Source organism: Bombina bombina, chromosome 5 (genome assembly GCF_027579735.1).
Source record: "Bombina bombina isolate aBomBom1 chromosome 5, aBomBom1.pri, whole genome shotgun sequence".
In the NCBI taxonomy this organism is placed as follows: Eukaryota; Metazoa; Chordata; class Amphibia; order Anura; family Bombinatoridae; genus Bombina; species Bombina bombina.
Genome location: NC_069503.1, coordinates 371,834,301 through 371,859,480, shown reverse-complemented (window position 1 = coordinate 371,859,480; position 25,180 = coordinate 371,834,301). Strand labels below are relative to the sequence as shown.

The 25,180-nt window shown below is 39.0% G+C and overlaps 1 protein-coding gene across 1 annotated transcript in view; it reads right to left on the bottom strand.

Annotated features, from left to right (window-relative positions):
* Window positions 1-4,364: 4,364 nt before the first annotated feature.
* The window catches only part of CHN2 (chimerin 2), a 964,914-nt gene continuing 944,098 nt past the window's right edge, over window positions 4,365-25,180 (bottom strand). Inside the window, exon 13 of the mRNA XM_053714191.1 lies at window positions 4,365-12,975. Coding sequence (XP_053570166.1) covers window positions 12,804-12,975 — 172 coding nt within the window. The 3' untranslated portion in view covers window positions 4,365-12,803. The remainder of the gene's footprint in view (window positions 12,976-25,180) is intronic.

Genomic DNA, 25,180 nt, shown 5'->3' with positions numbered 1-25,180 from the left:
TACTTCTTTGCTAGAGACGAAATATTGAGGCTATCATTTTTTTCAGTGATTAATAAATTAAGGGCCAAATTACAAGTGGTGCACAAAACACTTTTTATAGCACTTTCGCTCGAGCACAAACACCAGCAGAAGAACACTTTTACCGTTTGCTGGTCAGCATGAGTTTTACAAGTTGAAAATAAATGGTTTGTGCAAGCGAAAGTTGACACACACTAACTACAGGACTTCAGATATCGCAACTGTGCTAACTTCTTCACCACATAGGCGTTAATGGAGTTAGCTGCTTAAAAACAAATGCTTGCGCTAACCCGACACCGCGTCAGACAAAGTGCGCTCAACCCGATGTGAGTTATTCATATTTTACATTCCAATGTTCTTCACATACAAGAAAATGTTTGTTGTATATTGAAATATATACAGTATATATATATATATATATATATATATATATATATATATATATATATATATATACATACATACACACACACATAATATATCTATATGAATATATACAGGTAAATATATATATATATATATAACACAATACAAATATATATATATATATATATATATATATATATGTGTGTGTGTAAGATGCTCAAATACCAGAGTATTCAAAGACAAGCTTTCGAGAGTTTTCCTCCCTTCCTCAGGTCTGAAGTAATACTGATCAATCTGCTTATTGCTTCAGACATGAGGAAGAGAGGAAAACTCTCGAAAGCTTGTCTTTGAAATATTATGTTAGTCCAATAAAAAAGGTATCACTGCATACTGCAATACTCAGGTATTTGAGCCTCTTATCTACTGGACTAATACAGCTAATTCAATCTTCCATATATATATATAAAATACATTTTCGTTCTGGATATTCGAGGAAATATGTTTCCCCGAATATTCATTGCCTGCACTATTTGTGTTTTGTTTAGATTAAAAGGAAATGAAAATCAAATTTTGTTAAACATTTACATTTTTTCCTTAAACTAATGTAAATGTTTCAGAGCTACAGGTGAAAAGTCCTAATGTGCTATGGAGAGTGTGTTAACCCAAAACTCTTCTTGCCAGGAAGCTTAGCCGTTTGGCTCCCAGGACCTCACTAACTTTAGTGGGTGCTGAGAAGGCTAAGCCTCCTGTTAGTGTGGCCTGGGCTCTGGCAAAAAGAGGATCAGGTTAACACGCTGTTCAGATGGCGTTAAGGTATTAAGTCTTTAAAATGAATTTAAAGGACACAAAAAAATAGTGATGAATTTCGTCATTATTTTTTTGTTTTCTTTAAATTTTACTGGTGCATTCATTCGGTACGAATGTGCATTCTCTAATATATATATATATATACATACATACATATATACACACACACATATATTTATATATATATATATATATATACACACACACACGTATAATTACATATATACACTGTTCTTTCTATCTGCCCTTCTCCTAAAACTCACTGCATGTCCCTATAACAAAAATAACAATAGCTCCCGCACCATCTATATTTTACCCTCCCTTCTCTCATCCCCTATGGTGTCCTCCCATGAACTACTGTCTCTCCTTAGAAAAACTTCCCCATCTTATTCTCCTGTCTCCAATCGTACCCGCTCTTACAAGTTTCACTCTCGCCTTCTCTCACTCACATTCCTACTACTTGCTGCTGGTAAAATCTATTCTAACCCTGGCCCCATAACAATTACCAAACTTTCACACTTTTGCTCAGTCTCCCACAATAAAAACTCTAGGTCACGCAATTCTAACAATTTCATCTCCATTAACCCACAGCGTTTATCCCCTTTCTTTTCTTGTGTTCTCTGGAACGATCACTCTGTCTGCAACAAACTTAGAACCGTTCACAACCTGTTTGTTTCTAATGCTTCAAATCTTTTAGATATTTTCGAAACCTGGCTATCTTCTTCTGACACTGCTTCCATTGCTGCTCTCACACATGGTGGTTTCCACTTTAGCCATAACCTTAAGTCAGGTGAGAGACATGGTGGTGGTCTTGGGATCTTGCTCTCCTCCTCCTTCACCTATCAGTACCTGTCTCCACTCCCATCTCTTTCCTTCTCTGCCTTTGAAGTTCACTCCAATCGCCTGTTCTACCCCTCTCTGTAAGAGTGGCAGTCATCTATCGCCCTCCTGGATAGACCTCCCAATTTCTTGACAACTTTGCAGCCTGGCTTCCTTACTTCCTCTCTACAAATATGCAGGATCTAATAGTCAGGGACTTCAACATCCCCATTAATAACCCATCTGCCCCTAAACTTCTTTCACTCACAACTTCCTTCAGTCTCTCACAATCCACCCTGGTATTTTCCTACATCTGCTCTATATCTGACTTCACCTGTCGCCTTTTCCATTTCAGACCTGCTAACATATAATCTTAATGCATCAGCTAAACCCAATCGCACCTGCATGCTGTGGATCTACTCCAATGTTCCCAACGTATTACACGTCTCCTTCCTCACACTTCTACTATAACCTGCCCTAATCTTGCTACTTTTCACTATAACAATACTCTTTCCTCTGCACTAGACACTCTTGCTCCTCCCAAACTGCGCAAAACCCCACTTCATCAGTTACAGTCTTGGCACTCTCAACAAACGCACTACTTCTTGCTTGACCCCCTGCAATCTCGCTTCCGTCCTCAACACTCAACTGAAACTGCCCTCACCAAGGTTACTAACAATCTTCTTTCTGCTAAAAGTAATGGCCACTACTTTATACTTATCTTACTGGACCTCTCAGCTGCCATTGACACAGTTGATCACCCCCTCCAGCTACATACTAAACTTTCTTGGTATCTGTGACACTGCTCTCTTTTGGATACACTCTTACCTTTCTAATAGTTCATTTTCTGTGTCATTTGCTGGCTACTCCTCTTCAATGCATTAGTCAGATGGAGGACCTCAAGGCTCTGTTCTGGGTCCTATACTCACGTCAGTGACTTCTTTTCTGGCATTCTTTTCATGGATGGCCTCTCACCCCCTAAATATTAACATGTCCAAGACTGAGCTCCTTCTAATTCCCCCCCCCCCCCCGCTCTACTCTGATTTCTGACTTTTCTATCACTGTCAACAGCTTCACTATCTCCCCATCCCCCAAAGTCTGCTGCCTCTGAGTTACACTTGATGAATCCAAACTGTCCTTCATCCTCCACATCCAATTGCTCTCTTCATCTTGCCTCAACCACCTATGCGATATTTCCAAAATGTGTCCGTTTCTGAACAGACACCATTAAGCAACTAATCCACTCCCTTGCAATTTCCCTACTTGACTACTGCAATAACTTACTAACTGGCCTTCCTCTCTTCCGCCTCTCCCCTCTAAATGTATCTTAAATGCCTCTGCCAGGCTAAGCCACCTTTCCTACCACTCTGTATCTACTGTTCCTTTCTGTGAGTCCCTTCACTGGCTCCCCATTCACAGCAGAATTTGGTTAAAAATTCATACCATGACCTAGAAATCCCTTACCAATGCCACTCCCCACTACCTGTTCTCAGTAATCAAAAAATATACTCCAGCCCACCCTCTAAGAACCAGCAATGACCTGCGTCTTGCATCTTCTTTCATCGCCTCTTCCCATGCTAGACTGCAGGACTTCTCATACAGCACCAACCCTCTGGAATGCTCTTCCTCTGTCAGATTTTCCCTTAATCTGCCCCCTTTTTTAAATGAAACCTACCACCCAACTCAGTAACAAATGATTTCTACTTAACTAATAATTGCCCTCTGTTTTAACATCATGCTCTCCTTGCAGTCTTCACCTCCTGTTTCTCACCCTCCTACCCTTCTACATTGTAAGTTTCCACTGGAATGGGGGCCTTAATTCCTCCTGTAATTTTGTCAAAGTTTGTCTTGTCTCTTACAAGTATTGTCTCATTGTTTTACTTATATCAATTGTACCCGTGGATAGCGCTGTAGAATATGTTGGTGCTTTATAAATAAAGTATAATAATAATTATGTTCCAAAACCACAGAGATGTGTGTATTCCTCTATAAGGGATTTAAACAGGGCTATTATTGGAGCAGTGGGCATATGTGTTTGTTGGGTTATTGATTTTTTCAATTTGTATTAGTGTAAAAGAGCCTATTATTAATTTTTTAACTTGAATTGATTGGGCGGGAAGTTTTTTGGATCTGGTAATGTCATCCAATATGGTTTGGGGTTTATTTTAGTGTGTTTTGTTCATACACAAAACCATGCACAAAGTTCAAAATTATTGTCCTAGGTTTATTAAGAATTGGTTTACCATCACCACCATGACCACTCTGCAGCATTGATATTTAGCATTGTTTTCATATTTCTTAAAACCAAAAAAAATTCTGGCTATGTTGCCAGTAGTAATTCATCAAAATTCATGTTTCTGTCGATAACATTTTATTGTCAGGAAAGAACTGGTCCAGGAATACAAATCACAAAACTTCACTGTTTAACATGTTCTTATGTGTTCTTAAAGAAAGAAAATTAAAAGAGATCACCATAATTTTACATAAATGCACAATATTGCATAATAACATAAACCATATAAATTTAAAATTATATTTTAAACATAGAAGAAAAAAGTGCTCTTGTATTTATGTACCATTACATTGGCAATTAAGCAGCTATTTTAAAAGGACATAAAAGGTGAATTTTCAATATACTGTAGTACTTTTTAAATTTGATTATAAGTATTTTTGTAATATACTTGCACAAATGCTTCATTTAAAGCGTCTCACTGCTTCAATAATGCTAGCTTTTAACTAAATGTATGCCATCCATATGTGCAGTGTACTGGTGCTAACTATAATTCAGTATGGTCCTTATACAAAGAGTAACGTCTCTTAACATTAAAAATGTACTTATAAATGAAGCAGATAACTTTTAAATGAATTATTTTTGCAACTACAAGTATATTAACAAAATGCTTCTAATCAAATATGAAATATGTTGCAGTGTATTTAAAATGTGGCTTTATGTCCCTTTAAGAAGGGATTTAAATAGCAAGTCCATGTATTGTCTTCATTTGACTGTTCAGTACAAAATGTCCTACAGTTTAATGTTTGAAGGAAGTAGGAGCAGAAATGGATAAACCATAGAATCTTGTTTAGAAAAAAAAAAAGACACAAATTCAGAACAGCAAACGAACAATAAAACCTTAACAATAATAATAAAAAAATAATAGTTTGGTGCTTTTGAATACCAGTGGCGCTAGGTTTAACAGTATAACACCTGCTAATACAGATGTTTAAAGAAATGACAGAACATTATGATAAAAGAAGCATTTTGGCAACCTATGTAATATGATAAGCTTTCACAGAAAAGGAGAACAAAACGAGATATTTGAAAACCCAAACATTGACAAAACATTGTTAGTTTAAATATTTATACATTAATACATGGTTGTGGATTGTGTACATTCAAAAATTAAACGCTCTAATTCTTAGAGTATATTTTTGCACAACTCACACTGGATCTGTAAGTGTCTAACCTCTACAAAGGGGTTAAACTCATACATAAAGTTGCACTTGAGAGCCAGAGACAACTGATGGACAAGAGCAGGTGAGACAATCAGCATCGGAAATCGCACAAGACCGCCGATGCCTGTGGCTCCTGAGTGACTTTAGTTATGTGTTTAACTAATTTGCAGGCATAAAACACATTGGGCTAGATTACAAGTGTTGTGCTAATGCGTTCGAGTGCAGCCTATACTTTCAATGGATATCGCGACTACGCTAATTTGCACTGGTATTACAAGTTGAAAGTTATAGTTTGTGCTTGAGGGAAAGTGGAAACTGTGCTACAATATTTAGCGTAACTTCAGACCTGAAGTAAACTGGGTTAAAAAAAAAAAGTTGCACAAAACACATTAAAATAAAGTATTACATACATATATACACTTAATAAATAACATAATTTATGTAAGAACTTACCTGATAAATTAATTTCTTTCATATTGGCAAGAGTCCATGAGCTAGTGACGTATGGGATATACAATCCTACCAGGAGGGGCAAAGTTTCCCAAACCTCAAAATGCCTATAAATACACCCCTCACCACACCCACAATTCAGTTTAACGAATAGCCAAGTAGTGGGGTGATAAAGAAAGGAGTAAAAAGCATCAACAAAGGAATTTGGAATAATTGTGCTTTATACAAAAAAAAATCATAACCACCATAAAAAGGTTGGGCCTCATGGACTCTTGCCAATATAAAAGAAATTAATTTATCAGGTAAGTTCTTACAGAAATTATGTTTTCTTTCATGTAATTGGCAAGAGTCCATGAGCTAGTGACGTATGGGATATCAAATACCCAAGATGTGGAACTCCACGCAAGAGTCACTAGAGAGGGAGGGATAAAAATAAACAACAGCCATATGCTGAAAAATTAATCCACAACCCAAAATATAAGTTATTCTCATGAAGAAAAGAAAAACTTAAAACAGCAGAAGAATCAAACTGAAACAGCTGCCTGAAGAACTTTTCTACCAAAAACTGCTTCAAAAGAAGCAAATACATCAAACCGGTAGAATTTAGTAAATGTATGCAAAGAGGACCAAGTTGCTGCTTTGCAAATCTGATCAACTGAAGCTTCATTCTTAAAAGCACACAAAGTGGAAACTGAACTAGTAGAATGAGTTGTAATTCTCTGAGGCGGAGCTTGACCCGACTCCAAATAAGCTTGAAGAATCAAAAGCTTTAACCAAGAGGCCAAGTAAATAGCAGAGGCCTTCTGACATTTCCTAGGACCAGAAAATATAACAAATAGACTAGAAGTCTTCCTGAAATCTTTAGTAGCTTCAACATAATATTTCAAAGCTCTTACCACATCCAAAGAATGTAAGGATCTTTCCAAAGGATTCTTAGGATTAGGACACAAGGAAGGGACAACAATTTCTCTACTAATGTTGTTAGAATTCACAACCTTAGGTAAAAATTCAAATGAAGTCTGCAAAACCGCCTTATCCTGAAAAATCAGAAAAGGAGATTCACAAGAAAGAGCAGATAGCTCAAAAACTCTTCTAGCAGAAGAGATAGCCAAAAGGAACAACACCTTCCAAGAAAGTAGTTTAATATCCAAAGAATGCATAGGCTCAAAAGGAGGAGCCTGTAACGCCTTCAAAACCAAATTAAGACTCAGAGGAGGAGAAATTGATTTAATGACAGGCTTAATACGAACTAAAGCCTGTACAAAACAGTGAATATCAGGAAGATTATCAATCTTTCTGTGAAATAAAACAGAAAGAGCAGAGATTTGTCCCTTCAAGGAACTTGCAGACAAACCCCTATCCAAACCATCCTGGAGAAACTGTAAAATTCTAGGAATTCTAAAAGAATGCCAAGAGAATTTATGAGAAGAACACCATGAAATGTAAGTCTTCCAAACTCAATAATAAATCTTCCTAGAGACAGATTTACGAGCTTGTAACATAGTATTAATTACTGAGTCAGCGAAACCTCTATGACTTAGTACTAAGCATTCAATTTCCATACCTTCAAATTTAATGATTTGAGATCCTGAGGGAAAAACGGACCTTGAGACAGTAGGTCCGGCCTTAACGGAAGTGGCCAAGGTTGGCAAGTGGACATCCGAACAAGATCCGCATACCAAAATCTGTGGGACCATGCTGGAGCCACCAGCAACACAAATGATTGTTCCATGATGATCTTGGAGATCACTCTTGGAAGAAGAACTAGAGGCGGGAAGATATAAGCAGGTTGATAAAACCAAGGAAGTGTCAGTGCTTCTACTGCTTCCGCCTGAGAATCCCTGGACCTGGACAGGTATCTGGGAAGTTTCTTGTTTAGATGAGAAGCCATCAGATCTATTTCTGGAAGACCCCACATCTGAACAATCTGAGAAAACACATTCGGATGGAGAGACCACTCCCCTGGATGTAAAGTCTGATGGCTGAGATAATCCGCTTCCCAATTGTCTACACCTGGGATATGAACCGCAGAAATTAGACAAGAGCTGGATTCCGCCCAAACAAGTATCCGAGATACTTCTTTCATAGCTAGGGTACTGTGAGTCCCACCTTGATGATTGACATATGCCACCGTTGTGATATTGTCTGTCTGAAAACAAATGAACGGTTCTCTCTTCAACAGAGGCCAAAACTGAAGAGCTCTGAAATATTGATTGGTAATCTCGCCTCTTGAGATTTCCAAACCCCTTGTGCTGTCAGAGATCCCCAGACAACTCCCCAACCTGAAAGACTCGCATCTGTTGTGATCACAGTCCAGGTTGGTCAAACAAAAGAGGCCCCTTGAACTAAATGATGGTGATTTAACCACCACATCAGAGAGTGTCGAACATTGGGATTTAAGGATATTAATTGTGATATCTTTGTATAATCCCGGCACCATTGATTCAGCATGCAAAGCTGGAGAGGTCTCATGTGAAAACAAGCAAAAGGAATCACGTCCGATGCTGCAGTCATGAGGCCTAAAACTTCCATGCACATAGCCACTGAAGGGAATGACTGAGACTGAAGGTGCCGACATGCTGCAACCAATTTCAAACGTCTCTTGTCTGTTAGAGACAGAGTCATGGACACTGAATCTATCTGGAAACCTAAAAAGGTGACCCTTGTCTGAGGAATCAAAAAACATTTTGGTAAATTGATCCTCCAACCATATTTTCGAAGAAACAACACAAGTTGATTTGTGTGAGATTCTGTAGAACGTAAAGACTGAGCTAGTACCAAGATATCGTCCAAATAAGGAAACACTGCAATACCCTGTTCTCTGATTACAGAGAGTAGGGCACCCAGAACCTTTGAAAAGATTCTTGGAGCTGTTGCTAGGCCAAATGGAAGAGCAACAAATTGGTAATGCTTGTCTAGAAAAGAGAATCTCAGGAACTGATAATGTTCTGGATGAATCAGAATATGAAGGTAAGCATCCTGCAAGTATATTGTAGACTTATAATGTCCTTGCTGAACAAAAGGCAGAATATTCCTTATAGTCACCATCTTGAAAGTTGGTACTCTTACATAACGATTCAAAATTTTCATATCCAGAACTGGTCTGAATGAATTTTCTTTCTTTGGGATAATGAATAGATTTCAATAAAACCTCAGGCCTTGTTCCTGAAAAGGAACCGGCATGATTACCCCTGAAACCTCCAGATCTGAAACACACTTCAGGAAAGCCTGGGCTTTTACTGGATTTACTGGGATGCGTGAGAGAAAACATCTTCTCACAGGATGTCTTACTTTGAATCCTATTCGGTACCCCTGAGAGACAATGCTCTGAATCCATTGATTTTGGACAGAATTTGCCCAAACATCCTTGAAAAACCTTAATCTGCCCCCTACCAGCTGAGCTGGAATGAGTGCCGCACCTTCATGCGGACTTAGGGACTGACTTTGGTTTCTTAAAAGGCTTGGATTTATTCCAATTTGCGGAAGGCTTTCAACTGGAAACAGATTCCTTGGGGGAAAGATTAGGTTTTTGTTCCTTATTTTGATGAAAGGAACGGAAACGATTAGAAGCCTTAGATTTACCCTTAGGTTTTTTATCCTGAGGCAAAAAAGCTCCCTTCCCCCCAGTAACAGTTGAAATAATAGAATCCAACTGAGAACCAAATAAATTATTACCTTGTAAAGAAAGAGATAGTAATCTAGACTTAGATGTCATATCAGCATTCCAAGATTTAAGCCACAAAGCTCTTGTAGCTAAAATAGCTAAAGACATGGATCTAACATCAATTTTGATAATATCAAAAATAGCATCACAAATAAAATGATTAGCATGTTGTAGTAAAAGAACAATGCTATATAAGTCAGAATCCAATTCTTGTTGCGCTAAATTCTCCAACCAAAAAGTTGAAGCAGCTGCAACATCAGCCAAAGTAATTGCAGGCCTTAGAAGATGACCTGAATATAAATAGGCTTTCCTTAGATAAGATTCAAGCTTCCTATCTAAAGGATCTTTAAAGGAAGTACTATCTTCCATAGGAATAGTGGTTCGTTTAGCAAGAGTAGAAATAGCCCCATCAACTTTGGGGATCTTTTCCCAAAACTCTATTGAAATTGCTGGTAAAGGATACAATTTTTTAAACCTTGCAGAAGGATTAAAAGGAGTACCCGGCTTATTCCATTCCTTAGAAATCATATCAGAAATAGCATCAGGAATAGGAAAAACCTCTGGAGTAACCACAGGAGGTTTAAAAACAGAATTTAAATGTTTACTGGTTTTAATATCAAGAGGACTAGCTTCCTCAATATCCAAAGTAATTAACACTTCTTTTAACAAAGAACACATATACTCCATTTTAAATAAATAAGTAGATTTGTCAGTGTCAATGTCTGAGGAAGGATCTTCTGAATCAGATAGATCCTCATCAGAGGTGGATAATTCATTATGTTGTTGGTCATTTGAAATTTCATCAACTTTATGAGAAGTTTTAAAAGACCTCTTACGTTTATTAGAAGGTGGAAATGCAGACAAAGCCTTCTGAATAGAATCAGTAACAAATTCTTTAAAATTCATAGGTATATCATGTACATTAGAAGTTGAAGGAACTGCAACCGGCAATGTACTATTACTGATGGACACTCTATCTGCATGTAAAAGTTTATCATGGCAACTAATACAAATGACATTAGGAGATAAAATCTCCACAATTTTACAACAAATGCACTTAGCTTTGGTAGAACCGATGTCAGGCAGCAAAGTTCCAGCAGATACTTCTGAGGCAGGATCAGAGTGAGACATCTTACAAAATATAAAAGAAAAAACAACATATAAAGCAAAATTATCAATTTCCTTATATGACAGTTTCAGGAATGGGAAAAATGCAAATAGCATAGCCCTCTGACATGGAAAAAGGCAAGAGGCAAAAGCAATGGGGCAATAAATAATGAAAAAAATTTGGCGCCAAGTATGACGCACAACGTAACTGAAATTTTTTTTTGCGCCAACCATGTCCGGAAATGACACACTCGCGTCACTAACGACGCAACCCTGTGTGAACCCCTGCATCAATTACGACGCCAGAAATGACGAACTTGCGTCAACGGACGTGCCTTTCGCGCCAAAAAATTCTCGCGCCAAGAATGACGCAATAAAGTGTAGCATTTATTGCACCCGCGAGCCTAAGTCAGCCCGCAATTTTAAACAAAGTAGTCAATTGAAAAAAAGACTAAACCCCAGGTAAGAAAAATATTTCTCAATATAAACTTCCCCAAATATGAAACTGACAATCTGCAAAAGGAAATACATGAACCTGACTCATGGCAAATATAAGTACAATACATATATTTAGAACTTTATATAAATGCATAAAGTGCCAAACCATAGCTGAGGTGTCTTAAGAAATAAAAACATACTTACCAAAAGACACCCATCCACATATAGCAGATAGCCAAACCAGTACTGAAACAGTTATCAGTAGAGGTAATGGTATATGAGAGTATATCGTCGATCTGAAAAGGGAGGTAGGAGATGAATCTCTACGATACTCCCTTCACATCCCTCTGACATTCGCTGTACTCTGAGAGGAATCGGGCTTCAAAATGCTGAGAAGCTCATGTCAACGTAGAAATCTTAGCACAAACTTACTTCACCACCTCCATAGGAGGCAAAGTTTGTAAAACTGAATTGTGGGTGTGGTGAGTGGTGTATTTATAGGCATTTTGAGGTTTGGGAAACTTTGCCCCTCCTGGTAGGATTGTATATCCCATACGTCACTAGCTCATGGACTCTTGCCAATTACATGAAAGAAATATACATTTTAATATTAATAAAAAGGGTTTAAAAGGGTTAAAAGGGATATGGTATACGGCAAAGTGTTTGACTGGAAATGGCTCCAATGTATTTAGATATGTATAAATATGCGTATGTGTGTATCTATCTATTTATATATATATATATATATATAACATTGGAATTTAAAGTATTCATAACTACCTTCAGTTTTAGGGTAGTTGGTCTAATGCGGTGTGGGCGATAACTGTTTTTTTTTATTTTTTTTTAACAGTGTGCCCCATTGAAGTTATCGTAGCCGTGATATCCGAAGTCCTGAAGTTAGCGCGCATCAGACTTTCACTTGTGCTAACTTTTTACTTTCAACTTGTAATATGCACGCTAACCCGGCCTCGTTAAAATTTTACTTTGAGCGGAGTTAGAGTGCGAGTGAATATGTAGTTAGGGTGCCACTTGTAATCTAGCCCATGGAGTTCTGTAGCGAGTAATGCAAACATTATATGCTGCAATGAATTAGATTTTAATTTTTGCACTTCAAAGTCCCTTTAAAGACAAAAAATGTGTACATACAGTATTTAAGGGTCACTGTTTTTTTTCTAAGAGAACCAATTTAATAAAAAAATGGATTTCTCAACATTTTTTATGGTCTTATTTTGTAAGTGGGATGGCCCTAATAAAGTCATTTTTAAATAAACATAACATTAATTATTTGACACAAATTATATACAGGCAAAATGTACAGATTGTATAGTGCAGATATTTTTTTCTTAAAAAAAAAAGCTATGTCTGGTCAGCATTACAGAGTTCTTTTTGATTTGAAGAATTGAAAAATATTGTTTAACATATCTGACAATATTAGCCCCTTTGTTGCCAAGGGATTAAAGGGCGACAGTGGCAAAGACGAAACTTTGCTAGAAGTTGGACCTTTCTCCTCTTGTATAGGAGATACAATTATATGTCTATGAGACATGTTTCCTGTAATAATTTGGCATCAATCTGCAATACAGCAGGTATCAAACTCCAGCAATTGAAAATTGAATTAAACATATTTGTGCTGTTGTAAACTAGCCGTGTAAATTATTGGCTAGAAGTATCCTTCACCTACTCAGAATAAAACATCTTCATTTTGTATTAAAAGCTGTATTATTTGCTTCTGATGTCTCATATCGTTTAAGGTAGTGAGAGCGTTCTCCTCTGGTGGCCTCATCAACGTAGGTCCAAACACTATACCAAGATTTTCTGCATTCATCAAGTTTTCTTTCTCGTTCATTGTAACCCTAAAATTAAAATAAATGGTGATTAACACAATAGTCATAAGAAAGTTGTTTCTATTGTACAAACACCTATTATCAATGTTTTATTTCACAAATTAACTGTTCCTAAAGATTTAAATATCACATGGTAGTATTTCAAACCATCCATTGAGTGTCGCTGAGGTTTCCATAAGATAGTTTTAATTGTGGGCTTCTCATAATGATGGTATGGCAGAAACATTCCACTAAAATAACAGGCATCTTTTATTTGCACTCATGTTATTTATATATCAATATTCACATATGCTAGTATTGCTTATGACATTTTATTGAATCTAATATCATGTATGTGTTGTGTATATTCACAGTAGTATAGAATTTGGATACTATGATGTTCTCATAAAGGTAATATAGAAAAACAAACACTACAGTCCTTTACAATTATTTTCCCTTGATAAAACTAGACACCATAATGCCTTTCATCTTAACTTACAATATATAAATGATAAATTATCATCTAGGCCCTTAATTTAATCAATGTAAGAAGAAACATAGATCTAGATTCAATAAATCCCTTCACTGGAACTAATATCTCACATAAAAACTCAAACTTCACAGCTTAAAAATTGTGACATTGATAAAGATTTGTACCCGCCATTTGTAATACCCGCAAGTTGTGAGTCACTCTCCATTTTAATGCCCCCTTATCTCAGTGCTTTGACAGACATGCAGTTTAATCAATCAGTGCAGACTCCTAAATAACTCCACAGGAGTGAGCACAATGTTATCTGTATGACACACATGAACTAGTACTGTCTAACTGTGAAAAACGTTCAAAATACTCTGAGCTAAGGGGCGGTTTTCAATCATTTAGAAATCAGTTTGTGCCTAGCTAGGCTTAGCTTTTCAAAAATACCACCAAGGGAACAAAGCAAATTTAATGATAAAAGTCAATTGGAAAGTTGTTTAAAATTGCATGCCCTATCTGAATCATGAAAGTTTAATTTTGGCTAGACTGTCCCTTTAAGCAATCCAATGATACTTTTACACTTCTGTTCATGATAAACATTCAAAAGCCCAAAAACCTAGTGAGAGAAAGTGGTATGTTTTACTGGTTTTATGACAGCGTGCGACTTGCCATTAAAAGTTTACATTCCATTTCAAATAGAAATATTTATGGCTTATAGAAATTGCAATCAAAAAGCTTTGTTACAAGGCCTTATTTTGGGCTTTAATAAAAGTGGATCACTATTTATCGATCCCGTTCTAACTTACTTGACTCCTGATTTTTGCTGTTGGATACAGTGCATATTAAAAGTAAAAAGTTTTCACTTGCACGCTAACCTGATGCACGCAAAAAAGACAGAGTATTCTCCTATAGACTTTAAAGTGAAGGTAAACTTTGGTGAATGAAAGCCCATTTTTTAAAAATACTATTAAAAACAGGGGCACTTTCATTCATCAAAGTTTACAAATCAGCCGTTTTGATTAAAAACTTACCTTTTTTTTCTTTTCACAGCCAGAGCAGCTTCACCCTCCTGGAAATCCTCTCTTCACACCACAGCAATGACTAATCCAGCTTTCTCCAATCACAGCATAGCCTCAAGCAATAACCACCCTGGGGGGGAAAGCTGTGATTGGAGGAAGCGGGATTAGTCATTGTTGATGTGCGAAGAGAGGATTTCCAGGAGGGGTAAATTGCTGTAGCTGTGAAAAGAAAAAAAGTTAAGTTTTTTTAATAAAAACGGCTGATTTGTAAACTTTGATGAATGAAAGTGCCCCTGTTTTTAATAGTATTTTTTAAAAACGGGCTTTCATTCACCAAAGTTTACCTTCACTTTAATGGAGCGTGAAAAGTGAAAAAAAACCAAACTAACACTCAACAAGTCCCACAAACCCGATCACATGTAACCAAGTGAGCTTCACATTCCAATATGGAGAATATGTTCCATTTATTTCACAAGAACTGTTGGTGCAATGATAAATGCCGACAGTGTATGTTGTCGGCATTTATCGATGTGGGAACGGACATGATACGTTACTTCGTATCATGTCCGCTCGCACATTGATACATATGCCCCATAGTATGAATATATCTAACATATTATATTGTGTACATAATCATAGTTAGGTCTGGGTACATAATATATAAATATCCAAATTTACTAAAATAGTAAATCCTCTGTAGGAGTTTTGTTTTAGTATGAACACCCCTATAATGCTCTATGAGTTATGTGGTGACCACTGCAGGTGCAGCCAAAATTATACTACCAGCTAGCTCTAGGATGGCAGACTATACTTGTGTGAGTAGCTGAGCAGGCATCTTAAAAAGAATTGTGCTTTTATATATATCACTGGAGAGAGTGTGCCGCCTCGGCCGTAGACAACACATTCCACCCTGTGCAAAATGTCAAAACAACCAAATAGTATAGTTTAATTATAGTTATAGCTATTACCTATAGGTTAAAGACTTTGCGGTGATATGGGTGTTATTCAAGATAGTGGTAGATCCATATCTGCAATACGGATGTGCATGAAATATTATCATATTAACTAATAGACCCATTTATAACAGGATATGCCTAATAATGTACTTTCATAAGGTTTTCATATTTCAGCTAGAAACAGTGTAACAATAACTAGGGAGTAAGGTGTAGTTTTATATAAATAGAAAGAGCTGTTAGACTAATCTGGTAAAATTACCATAAATGTCTCACTTGTAACTATATAGTGAGTCCAGAAGGGTTTCATTTCTACTTATAGTTGGTTTACACCAAGTATAATTTATATACACGCTGAAAAAAATTATTATAGGGGTGCATCTTAAACTAAGGAACTACTAGCTGGGCCTTGGGTGAAATCCTGACAATGTATGACCTAATTTACATTCCACTTTGGGTCTACAAACATGTTGGGCAACTATGAGTTATTAAAGGCCTATGTTAGAACAAGTATCATGTCTTAACTGTAAAACATAAATTATGCTTACCTGATAAATTCATTTTCTTCTAAAGGGAAGAGTCCACAGCTGCATTCATTACTTTTGGCAATTTAGGAGGAGGCAAAGACACCCCAGCCAAAGGCTTAAATACCTCCCCCACTTCCCTCATCCCCCAGTCATTCTGACAAGGGAACAAGGAAAAGTATGAGAAATATCAGGGTGAAGAAAGGTGCAAGAAAAACAACAAATTTACAGCCACCTCATAAAGCATAAAAACACGGGCGGGAGCTGTGGACTCTTCCCTTCAGAAAAAATGAAATTATCAGGTAAGCATAATTTATGTTTTTCTTCTTAAAAGGGAAGAGTCCACAGCTGCATTCATTACTTTTGGGAAAACAATACCCAAGCTAGAGAACACTGAATGCAAATAACGGGTGGGTACAAAATGCGGCCCCTTCGAAAGGCACCACAGCCTGAATTACTCAAAATTTTTTAAGTACAAATGATGCGGAGAAAAACCCGAGCCCAGGTAACTGCACATCAGTTACACCACTGGCAAAGCCGAACCAGAGACCACTCACAACCTCCGAAGCATCTGCCCCACGGGACACGACACCCAAGAAGATACCCGGCTAAAGATGAGAACTACATCTGCCCCCTAAAAGGGAACCCGAGACCAGGAAAATCCAAAGGAAATTTTTCCCACGCAACACCTAGAAAGCAACCAAAAGGCAACACCCAGGGAGACAAACTCCCTAGAACACAAGGACCCAAAAAGAAGGATCCATACACAGGGAACATGTGCTCAAAAGGACTTGAGGAACCCCTCATGTCCCCCAATCCCATACCATACCCTAAGGTACTCCAGGAAAATCATGAGTCCTCCGATGCTCCATAACATATCTAGATCTGGAGGCTAGATAGGCGGAGACAGCAGGAACAGGATAAATATCCCAGCAGCTGGAACAGAGCTATTCCAGAGAAACTCAAACCGTCTGAACAGGAACTCTCAAAGACCAGCCTCCAACTCAAACCACCTAAAGGCGCGTCAAGCTAGTTAGCATCCAGACAAAAGCAATGAGCTGTAACTGGAAACACCATCACTAAGCAAATAGCTGTGGATGGTTCCAACTGTAAACCACCAAGGGCGTACAGCCCACCGAATAGTGGCTCCAAAAAGCGTCCCCTCACGGCACCAGATGCCAGTAGAAAGAAGGAGGACATCCAAAGGCCTCCCTCAAGAAAAGGGCCAAAAGCAGAATGGTCAACACTGCGTAGAGTTACCAATCCCTAACCTTCCCTCCGGGATAACGGTCCCAGCCCAAAGGCTAGTCAAAAAACAGAAGACCAGAGTCCCAGACTACAGTAAAGAAGAGAGGATCAACGAGGAACAAAATCCCCTGTTAGACCGCTGCTACAAATGGCATGCTACCGTGAGTCAGGAGAAACATTGTGCTTGAGTATGAGACCCCCTTACACGCAGTCATGGTAAAAAAAGGGCACACTTCCTAAGGAAAGAAGTCCCCCAAAAACCTCAGCATCCATATATTTGATACACATAGTAGAAGCCCCCACAGAAGCAAAACCCTCAGTCTCTTGCTGCAGGAACGGAGGAACTAGACACTACATCACAGCTCCCCTCCCAGGAACCTGAAACACAGGAAGGGAAAAAAAACATCAAGGCAGGGCCCAGGACACCCAGGACTCCATGATACTAAGGTAATTCCGAACCCGGAGAACCCAAACCCTACTCTGGAAGAGAAGGGAATGAACAACGGAAAAAAAACCCTACCATAGAGGCAAGACTCCTCTGCCACATCGCCAACCCAGTTGAAAAGCATGTGGAGTCTACAGGAACTTCGTAAATGCACCAGAAGACAGGTAGGGGCCTGACAGAAAGGCCTAAGCCTGAGCCACAGTCACAAAGGCATCTCTCACAGAGCCCCAGTCCCTAAGAAGGGGACTCACGGGACCACAACTTCAAGTGTGAACTGAACCGTCCACACCCATCCATGGAGAGACGTGGACCAAGGCCAGGGTTCTCGACAATGGACAATGAAAAGATCCAATCTCCGAGATAACCCTAAGCTGCCTCCACCAAGGAGGAGCACACTTCTAAAGTCCGCAGACTTGGCGATCTAGATAGCCTTAAACTAAAGAGTCACGAAGGACTCCTGAACAGTCTGAGAATCAGCAACCAGTGCAATGGATCGCAAGAAATCTCGTAGGCAAGCGGCAACACATGATACGCACCCAGGCAGGGTAATATCAATACCGGAAGTAAAATTATAACCCAGGGCCCTGCTCGCCATCTCAGAGAAGTAATGCAAGGCACCACCCACGAAACCCCAAATGGAGTATTGAGGAAAAAAGGACAACTGCCTGACCCTCAAAGGGCGGCTCTCCGTACCCAACCTCGACACCGCTACTGTCTAGCGTAACATCGAGGACGCAACACACCCGAACGGCAAAGACCATAGTCCGACCAATGCTATTAGCTGGAATAGATGACAGTCAGAGAGCTTGAATAAGCTATTATTCAAGGAAAACTACCTTGAGCAGGCAAACGTTGGAGCTGCAACTCCCACAGAAGGCAGGGAACCCCTGCACACCACCTCCCAGAGTAACATGACTCGGAACGGAGAAAAAAATTCCCGCACAACCCAACCAGACGATCCCCCCCAAAAGTGGGGAAGGATGAAGCTATGCGATCGCAAGAAAGAGGGCACTAGTATAACGACTCAGCGTCTGGAAGAACCTTGATTAAAAAAACAAACTTTAATCACTCAGCACATCAGACCAAACAGGTCACACACATCTCCTAACTTCCATTTAATGGAAATAACGGTTCTAAGTCTCGGGGACCTGAAGAACCTAGAGTCGTTTGCAGAAAGCAGAATCATAGCCCAGGCGAGTAGCTCGAACCGATCACCCTTAGAGTGGTATGCACAATCCTCCGTCCGGAGAAGTTGCATATAAACCACAGGCCTCATACATCCGTAGGATCCGAGCCCAGAGTCCATAGAAAAGACCTACAGGCATCCTCAGCACCACGAAGGTGACATGAACCCTGGTAAAAAGCTGAAAAAAACGCCAGACCAGTACCAGCCTGGTATAAGAGCACTCTGGAACTGTTCAAGGTCCAAGAAAATTTGTCCCGAAGGATCGATAAATTAACTAGAAACGAAAGGGAGGGAATGCTCACGCAACCACGAGTCGCAAGAATCGGTTCCAAAGAAGAACATTCAGAAAAACGAAATCTAATAGACCTGAGCTTAAGGAAAAACAAATTAAACACATCCATCCGGATCAAAAATAAGATGAAAGGCAGAACCCATCGGGTGAATGCCCAAGGTGAATGAGAACAACAACAGGACCAGTCGAATAGAGGCCCCATTCACCCAAGCTCAGAAATGGAACCGAAAAACATAAATGAAAAATAAAATTAAAAATAAAATGAAGACAATAAGGAGATTGGCTTCATTCTCTAACGTCATATCCATTTTGCCATCCAACTTCTAAGACCTCAGATCCCTACTAGGACTGGGATCCTCTAACATTGCCAAAAGATGTCTTAAAAGAACCCTAAGGCGAGCCAGCCTATAACGGAAGGCAAAATCATCCCTTGCCGAATCTGCTGAAGACCTCAGCTCCGGAATTGGGGCCCCTGAAGCCTCAGGGGCCAACGTTTCCACAGAAGGCCGAACTGAATTGGGCGATCCCATGCTCGATGGACCTAGGTTAACAGAACATGGAAAGTATCAGAGAAATATGTCTAAGAAACATCCCTAGAGTGGGATGCCAAAAAAGGATATGCCTCTGAACACAAAAAAATATATACAGGGAGTGCAGAATTATTAGGCAAGTTGTATTTTTGAGGATTAATTTTATTATTGAACAACAACCATGTTCTCAATGAACCCAAAACACTCATTAATATCAAAGCTGAATATTTTTGGAAGTAGTTTTTAGTTTGTTTTTAGTTTTAGCTATTTTAGGGGGATATCTGTGTGTGCAGGTGACTATTACTGTGCATAATTATTAGGCAACTTAACAAATAACAAATATATACCCATTTCAATTATTTATTTTTACCAGTGAAACCAATATAGCATCTCAACATTCACAAATATACATTTCTGACATTCAAAAACAAAACAAAAACAAATCAGTCACCAATATAGCCACCTTTCTTTGCAAGGACACTCAAAAGCCTGCCATCCATGGATTCTGTCAGTGTTTTGATCTGTTCACCATCAACATTGCGTGCAGCAGCAACCACAGCCTCCCAGACACTGTTTACAGATGTGTACTGTTTTCCCTCCTTGTAAATCTCACATTTGATGATGGACCACAGGTTCTCAATGGGGTTCAGATCAGGTGAACAAGGAGGCCATGTCATTGGATTTTCTTCTTTTATACCCTTTCTTGCCAGCCACGCTGTGGAGTACTTGGACGCGTGTGATGGAGCATTGTCCTGCATGAAAATCATGTTTTTCTTGAAGGATGCAGACTTCTTCCTGTACCACTGCTTGAAGAAGGTGTCTTCCAGAAACTGGCAGTAGGACTGGGAGTTGAGCTTGACGACATCCTCAACCCGAAAAGGCCCCACAAGCTCATCTTTGATGATACCAGCCCAAACCAGTACTCCACCTCCACCTTGCTGGCGTCTGAGTCGGACTGGAGCTCTCTGCCCTTTACCAATCCAGCCACGGGCCCATCCATCTGACCCATCAAGACTCACTCTCATTTCATCAGTCCATAAAACCTTAGAAAAATCAGTCTTGAGATATTTCTTGGCCCAGTCTTGACGTTTCAGCTTGTGTGTCTTGTTCAGTGGTGGTCGTCTTTCAGCCTTTCTTACCTTGGCCATGTCTCTGAGTATTGCACACCTTGTGCTTTTGGGCACTCCAGTGATGTTGCAGCTCTGAAATATGGCCAAACTGGTGGCAAGTGGCATCTTGGCAGCTGCACGCTTGACTTTTCTCAGTTCATGGGCAGTTATTTTGCGCCTTGGTTTTTCCACATGCTTCTTGCGACCCTGTTGACTATTTTGAATGAAACGCTTGATTGTTCGATGATCACGCTTCAGAAGCTTTGCAATTTTAAGAGTGCTAAATCCCTCTGCAAGATATCTCACTATTTTTTACTTTTCTGAGCCTGTCAAGTCCTTCTTTTGACCCATTTTGCCAAAGGAAGGAAGTTGCCTAATAATTATGCACACCTGATATAGGGTGTTGATGTCATTAGACCACACCCCTTCTCATTACAGAGATGCACATCACCTAATATGCTTAATTGGTAGTAGGCTTGGAATAAGACAACATGCATAAAGAGGATGATGTGGTCAAAATACTCATTTGCCTAATAATTCTGCACTCCCTGTATGAGAAAAAGACTAGTTGAAATTAAAATATAACTTTTAATATTAACTAATAAAAAGACAGCTCTAGGCACGTAGGTATCTGGTTGGCTGCCCGCACACACTAATACTAAAAACACTTAAACTTCTGGTTGAATTCAGGGGCTTCAATCCAACTTGTTGAAAAAACCTTTGTGATCTATGTGGGAAAGTGCTTGGCGTATACTTTAATGAATAACTTAAATCCCCCAAATTAAGATCGTCAGAAATATCTGGATAAACCTAGTACAGGTATACCCCACTTTACAGCGCTTCGCTAATACAGCGCTTTGTGGAGCTGAAGTTCAACCGCCAAGAATTTTGAAACAGTGCTGTAATCATCGTGAAAAAAGTGACTGGCACCATTTTGTTATGCGCAGTTCACTCTGTTTACAGCATTACAGTGCAATTTGTGTCTCAGTGCTATAGTCTGGCAAATTTTACTACAGTAATTGTCACTATTTTACAGGTACAGTATTTATTGAATACTGTGCTGTGCTAGTGTTAAACTAAACATAGTATTATTGTACCCTTAATATATGTTAGTTCAAACATGTTTTCAAGTTTTTAAACACACTGGCAAGTGAAAAGAAAGCTAAAACTGCCTTGTTTCACTTTAAGGCGAATTTCACTTTACAGCGGGGCTCCGGTCCCTAACCCGCTGTATGAGCGGGGTATACCTGTATTGAGGGTTCATAAATTTACCCTCAGGATAAGATTATTGAAGTTGCTACTTTGTAATAATGGTAAGATTAGGGGGAATCAGTAACAAAGTGTACACAAAAGTGTCAATATTTTAGTCAGAAGTCTTTTCCACATTGTATATTTAAATGGCTACTTAGAACCGTAAACTGTGGATAAATTAAAGTAGTAATTTTAAAGTATATCTACCCACATAGAAATCCAATATTTTAAGACTCTGTCAGTGATTGTCTGACGTTAATCTTAAATGTATTTAGATTATTTGGATTCAATATTATTTTTGTAATTTATATACACCCTAAGTGATTTCACAATAGGTTGAATTATATATTCAGGGTAGTAGAATAGCAAAATCGAATCGCTAGGTAACATATGAGTATATGTTCCACTGGTGTATTCAGTAATGTTATAGCGGAACACCCAGGTAAATAATATACTGTTTTTGTATTGGTGAATATTATTAACTAAGTATAATTGATGACACTAGCAAACCATAAATACTCATATAACTGTTAGAATCGCTTGTCTATAAAGAAAAATAATTGTAGGCTATTGATGCTATATATCTTAAGCGGTTCTGAATTTATATGTATCCAATTTTTTAAGGCAAAATCTGTTTAGCCAAGGTAAATTAATTCTAGACCGCTATGTAATAAAGAAAAAGATTCATGCCTATATACGACTGGGTTTTTTGTTAGGTAGTTGTAATATAAATGTTGTAGGTTCAATAGCACAAACCGCATATCGTTAATTAGTAAGAAAAGGTTAGCAGCACCATTTGCATGCCATCGGTTAGTACTAGTCAGGTTAGGAGTCACTGACAGACTCACTGGACAGAAGTCCTTAAATAAATGTTAAAGAAATAAGGATTAAAGCTATTATTTTATGAACCAGAAGTAAGCAAGTTAAAATAAGAGCACAACCCCCTAGGGTTAAAATAAGAGCACAACCCCCTAGGGGGTTGTGCTATTATTTTAACTTGCTTACTTCTAGTTAGGGGTTGTGCTCTATAAGATTTCAAAAGTCGGCATAATAAGAGAAAGATTTCTCAGACATCTACTCAGAATCTAGAATTCTAGATAGAATTTAGATTCTGAGTGAAGAGCCTCGCCACCCTAGATGTGTGAAAAATCTCTCTCTTATTCAGACTTGAAATTGGCTATGTGTAGGACAGCGGTATGGGCACTGTACTTCAGCATGCGCGACCCAGCTGTAGTTGAACTCGCTGCCCCAGCTTTAGTTACAGGACCTGTCTCCTAATCAACCTAACATTGCGTCCAGCCAATAAAGGTACTTTGTAGAATGAGTCCCGATATGGAAGGCTCATGGCTGTTAAGATGAATGTCCTGCCAAGGCTTATGTGCCATTTCAGAGCTCTGCCAGTCAAAATACCAATACCGGAATTGAGGGGTCTACAGGAAGACCTCTTAAGATTTCTGAGAGGAGACGGGAAGGCTAGAATAGCTTCACAATTGCTGAAGCAACACAGGCAGGTGGGGGGAGTAGGAGCCCCCAACCTGGTGGAGTACTACCAGGCATCCAGGCTGGCACAGACGGTGGTATTGAGCAAATCTAATAACGATTTAATCTGGCCAAAGATCGAGGCAGAATTGGCAGGTTGTAATAGCTCAGCAGACATATTATGGGACCCGGAGATACACAAAACGTCGAGGGGATACAAATCCACAATTACACTGAATTCAGTCAGCTTGTGGAATAAGATTACGAGGGAAGCTATGTAGGACAGAGTCTTTACTTATGCCAATTAAATTCCTACTACCCACAGAAGTGAGAAAGGTAGTGAATAAATGGGAAAATAAGGGCCTATATAGGGTGGCTGATTTTTTACATAATTCAAGTAAACTCACATTTATCCAAGTCAGAGAGAAATTAGAACCAGAACAGTTAAAGTGGTACATGTACTTACAGATTTCCTCTGAGCTATCAAAATACTTGACACACAAACAGGCACAACCGACAACAGCTCTTGAGAGAATGATTAGAGCCCCCACAAGGGGAAAGCGACTGATCTCTCAAATCTACCTGTTAATTCAGGAGGCCAAGTATACTACCAAGTCACCCTTAATTGAGAGATGGGAAAGGGATACATTAGATACTTGGGAAAAGAGTGAATGGGACGACTTGATGTTAAACGCTAGCAAGGGATTGATCAGTGCTGACATGAGAGAAAACTGCATTAAGGTTTCTTTTAGATGGTATTTGACACCTGTAAGGACAGCACACTTTACTTCATCACATCAAGGAAACTGCTACAGAGGTTGTCACGACAGGGGGACTTTTAAACACATGTGGTGGGATTGCCCGGGGGTTCAGTCACTTTGGAGGAGAATGTCAGACTTGATAGGGTCTCTGTTAGATGAAAATGTAACCTTGACAATGTCACAAGCATTACTGCATGATAAGGTAAGGCCATTTAACAGGTCCATTAATAAGTTTATTAAAATTCTTTGTACATGTTTGAGAATCTGTGTGGCTAGGCATTGGAAGGTAGGAACACCCTCATGGCAAGAGGTAGTAGATAAAATCTCAGACACATATAATATGTCAGAATTGGCGGCCTGGGAACAGGGGCATCCTGAACAATTTCAGAAGGTATGGTATTACTGGATACTGAGGAAAGAGTAGTAGGAAGGGGTGGACACACGGATTAGGCAGTAGAAACTAGATTGGGGGAAGCCACCCAATATGATGAATGACAACGGAACAAGATGCAGTTATATTCGCATTAGGAAACTTGACTGTGTATAATATTCAACACATTCACAAATAGACAAGCACCTCTAATTTAGGAGATACGGCACCTCCTGAGGGGGGAGGGGGGGTTATAGGATAGGTTTAGTTAAGGTTCATGGTACAAAGTATGGGGCTCACTCTGCATGACCGGAGAAATTAAAAGAGAGGAGTATTTGAACAACAATGGTTTGGCAGAGGCTGCAATGAATATAAGGCAAATCGACCCGTATGTACTAGTTATTGTATTGTCTGATTCTTTTTTTTTTTTATTGTTTAAATCTTGTAAACCAATAAAAACCATTTCAACTAGAATGAGTCCCGAGCTGTCTTGATTGCGAGACTACTTATCATAATCAGACACCCAACACAGATAAGGTAGCGTGACGTAAAGAGAGAGCTCTTGCAGTAAGTAAAGACAGAGCGCTGCTGTA